The 3,658-nt window shown below is 63.9% G+C and overlaps 1 protein-coding gene across 1 annotated transcript; it reads right to left on the bottom strand.

The window, feature by feature from the left end:
• Positions 1 to 275: 275 nt before the first annotated feature.
• On the bottom strand, positions 276 to 3,256 carry FZD8 (frizzled class receptor 8). The gene has a single exon (XM_030798094.1). The coding sequence runs from the start codon at positions 3,077 to 3,079 to the stop codon at positions 1,016 to 1,018; it is 2,064 nt and encodes a 687-aa protein (XP_030653954.1). The 5' UTR covers positions 3,080 to 3,256; the 3' UTR covers positions 276 to 1,015.
• Positions 3,257 to 3,658: the final 402 nt, after the last annotated feature.

The raw sequence follows: 3,658 nt of genomic DNA, 5'->3' as shown, positions 1-3,658 counted from the left end.
ATCCACTGAGGTGAGAGTTGTTATCCATGGATCAGAAAAGAGCTCCCATGAAAAACACCGTCTTTGGGGAAGGTGCAAAAACTCAATTTTGATTTCAGTTCAACAATGATATTTACTTGACTAACAACTTAAGAACTAGAGTTTAACAAGTAATTTTCTCCATGCCTAAGGTCAATGTACAGAATGACAAGCCAGAAAATGTCCATTTTCCCCATGCGTCCTTAGCAAGCACTTTAAAGGTGACAGCTGAGAAAAGGCGGGGTAGAGGGCAATGGTTAAATCATTTATCAAAAGTCATTTTATTGACAAAATAGAATACTTATATCTGTTCTTACAGGGGTAAGCCTCTAAACTTTTTACAAAAAAATGTACACACTATATCTTTGGATATATACATATTTTACACATTTTTTTTTTTTTACAATTTAACAAATAATTATATAAATACATCCTCTAATGTAAGAAACCCGTATTTACTTGGGGTGTATAATTAAGACATTTCTTGTTTGTTTACTTAAGGCATTTGCCTGGTCATTAAGAATACCCAAACCGTGCAATCCCATCAGCTCGCGATCACCCCTCCTCCAGGGTAAGTCAGGGGTAGGAGTTTACGTAGGAAGAGTCGAGGGAGAAAAAGAGGTTCTCCCAGGTGAAATCTGTGTATCTGACTGCAAACCCAGCCAAGTGCAGCCAGGGAGGGCTCCAAACCTCGGGTTCTGGAAACGCCGCAGAGTCCACCCTCCTCAGCCAACAGAAATTAACGCGTGGCGGGAGGAGCTCCCCGCACATCAATGGAGGAAAAGGGGCTGGGTCTGGGAGGCTTCAATGCCAGGTACTTTGTTCTAAGTGAGTCGTTTAAGTCCCAGCTAATGGATACCATTAAGAGTTCATTATCATGCTAATAGCAATCAACACTGTGAAGGGGTGGGAACCTCAGCCCATCAAGTGTCCCTTCGCTGCACTTGGGTCTCCTCGTCCCCCTCCCCATCCCTCCTGGGCGCCCCCTCCCCTCCGCTCAGACTTGGGACAATGGCATCTGCTTTGGATAAGACACGGAGCTGGCCGTGCCCGACCGCCACGTCAGGCCGGTGCTGACGTCGCTGTAAAGGGAGCCCCCGCCGCCGCCCGGTCCCCCGCCGCCGCCGCCCCCGGGCCCGCCGCCACCCCCCGCGGCCGTGGCGCCCGCGCCCCCGCCCACCGCGGCGCCCTTGCTGGCCCAGCAGCAGCGGGTGCACAAGGAGCGCCAGGACTCCAGCGTCTTGCCGGACCAGACCCACACGCCGGAGGTGATGCCCACCACTAGGCACATGAAGTACTTGAGCATGAAGACGGCGTAGTCGGGCCTGCGTGCCTGGTCGGGCTGCAGGTCCCGCAGGCACGGGCAGTTGTGCGTGGCCTCCCAACGCGGGCGGTTGTGCTGCTCGTAGAAGAGGCAGGCGACCACCACCGCGGCGGGCACGGTGTAGAGCACGGTGAACAGGCCCAGGCGGATCATCAGCTTCTCCAGCTTGTGCGTCTTGGTGGGGCCGTCCTGTTGCTTGATGACCGAGCGGATGCGGAAGAGAGACACGAAGCCGGCCAGCAGGAACATGGTGCCGATGAAGAGGTAGATGACCAGCGGCGCCAGCACGAAGCCGCGCAGGTTGTCCAGGCTCTGGTTGCCCACGTAGCAAATGCCCGCCACTGGGTCGCCGTCCACCGAGCTGAGCGCCAGCACCGCGATGGACTTGACGCTGGGCACAAGCCACGCGGCCAGGTGGAAGTACTGCGAGTAGCCGGCGATGGCTTCGTTGCCCCACTTCATGCCGGCCGCCAGGAACCACGTGAGCGACAAGATCACCCACCAGATGGAGCTGGCCATGCCGAAGAAGTAGACCAGCAAGAAGACCACGGTGCACAGCGCGGGGCCGGTGGTCTCGTAGCGCACGTGCTGCTCCACCGCGCCCAGCTCCTCGTACTCGCCGCGCCCGCCCGGGCCGCCCGCGCCCGCGCCCGCCGCGCCCGCGCCAGCTGCCGCGCCGCCCGCGCCCCCAGCGCCCCCCGCGCCCGGCGCGCCACCGCTGCACGCCACCTTCTCGTGGCCCGCCACCAGGCGCACTAGGTAGCCCACCGACACGAAGAGGTAGCAGGCCGAGAGAAAGATGATGGGCCGCTCCGGGTACTTGAAGCGCTCCATGTCGATGAGGAAGGTGGAGACGGTGGCGAAAGTCGACACGAAGCAGAGCACCGACCACAGGCCGATCCAGAAGACGGTGAAGGCGCGCTCGTCCTGGCTGAAGAAGGGGTTGTGGCAGGGCAGCGCGCAGTTAGCGATCTGGCCTGTCTTGACGCGGTTGTAGAGCGGGTGGCGCTCGCTGGACACGCTAACCATGGGCGCGCGGCACTGGCACCCGGGCTCGCAGGGAGCCGCGCCGCCGCCAGGGGGCCGCGCCTTCCCGCCACCGCCGCCGCGAGCTGGGGGCGCCGCCGCGTCCCCGCCGCCACCGCCCCTGCCGCCGCCGCGGTGCGGGGGCCTAGCCCCCGGCGGGCGGCCGTGGCCGCTGCCCGAAGGCGGCTGCTCGCCGGGCGGCGGCGGCGGCAGGCGGCGCGGCGGGCTGGGCGCGGCGGTGGTGAGGTCGGTGCGGTTGTAGTCCATGCACAGCGTGTCAGGGTTGCCCTGCTCGGGCAGCCGGTCGCAGCGCATGCGGTCGGGCCAGGCGAAGCCGTACTGGCGCATGAGCGGCGCGCAGCCGGCCTTGGCGCGCTCGCACACCGAGCGGCAGGGCGGCAGCGGCTTCTTGTAGTCCTCCAGGCAGATGGGCGTGTACATGCTGCACAGGAAGAACTTGAGATCGGGCGAGCACTGGATCTCCACCAGCGGCCAGAACTGGTGCACTTCCAGGCCCGCCTCGTCCTGCGTGTCGTGGTTGAACTGGTTGGGCATGTAGGTGTAGTTGTAGCCGATGCCCTTACACAGCGGCACGGTGATCTCTTGGCACGCCAGCTCCTTGGCCGAGGCGGCCGCCGCGCCGCTAGAGCGCTGCAGCAGCGCCAAGGCGGCCAGCAGCGAGGTCACTTCCAACAGGTAACCCCACTCCATCCTGTGCGCCTCGGCCCGGTGCCCTCGCCCTCCAGGCGGCGCGCAGAGGGGTGCCGGGAGTGGGGGTGCACTAGAGAGCCGGAGACGGGGACAGCGGGTGATCTGGGGGTCTCCCTTATGCTTCGCCCGGGAGGGGGTCTGCCGATAATCTAACCCCTTCTAGGGGCGCGTCCGCAGCGGCGCGGCACGCAGCCTGGGCAGGGCCCTTCCGCACTCCTTTCCGCCGCTCTGGGGGTTTGAAGGCGCCTGCAGGCGGGCGCCACAGTCCGAAGGTCCGCTCTGCTCGCCCCGGGTCGCGCTCAGCCCTCGCGGCGCAGAGCGGCCGGGCCTCGGCTCATCGTCCCGCACTCGCTCGCCTCCTCTCCGCGCGCCCGACCACTTCTCCCCGCCGCGCCGGGCGGCTGTGACTCCTCCGGGCAGAGAGGGCGGAGGCGCCGCAAGTTTCCTCTCGGGCCGCGGTGCGCAGTCAAGATGGCTGGGCCGGGCCGCTCGCCGCGCCGGGTCAGCCCTGGCGGCCACCGCTCGGCCCCCGGGGGCTCATGCCCGCCCCCAAGGCCGCGCCGCCGCCGCCGCCGGAGT

This window comes from Nomascus leucogenys, chromosome 18 (assembly GCF_006542625.1).
Source record: "Nomascus leucogenys isolate Asia chromosome 18, Asia_NLE_v1, whole genome shotgun sequence".
Taxonomy (NCBI): domain Eukaryota; kingdom Metazoa; phylum Chordata; class Mammalia; order Primates; family Hylobatidae; genus Nomascus; species Nomascus leucogenys.
This window is presented reverse-complemented; position numbering and strand designations above follow the sequence as displayed.

Coding starts and splice junctions, on each gene's coding strand:
- FZD8 (XM_030798094.1), bottom strand. CDS start 3,079: ATGGAGTGGGGTTACCTGTTGGAAGTGACCTCGCTGCTGGCCGCCTTG.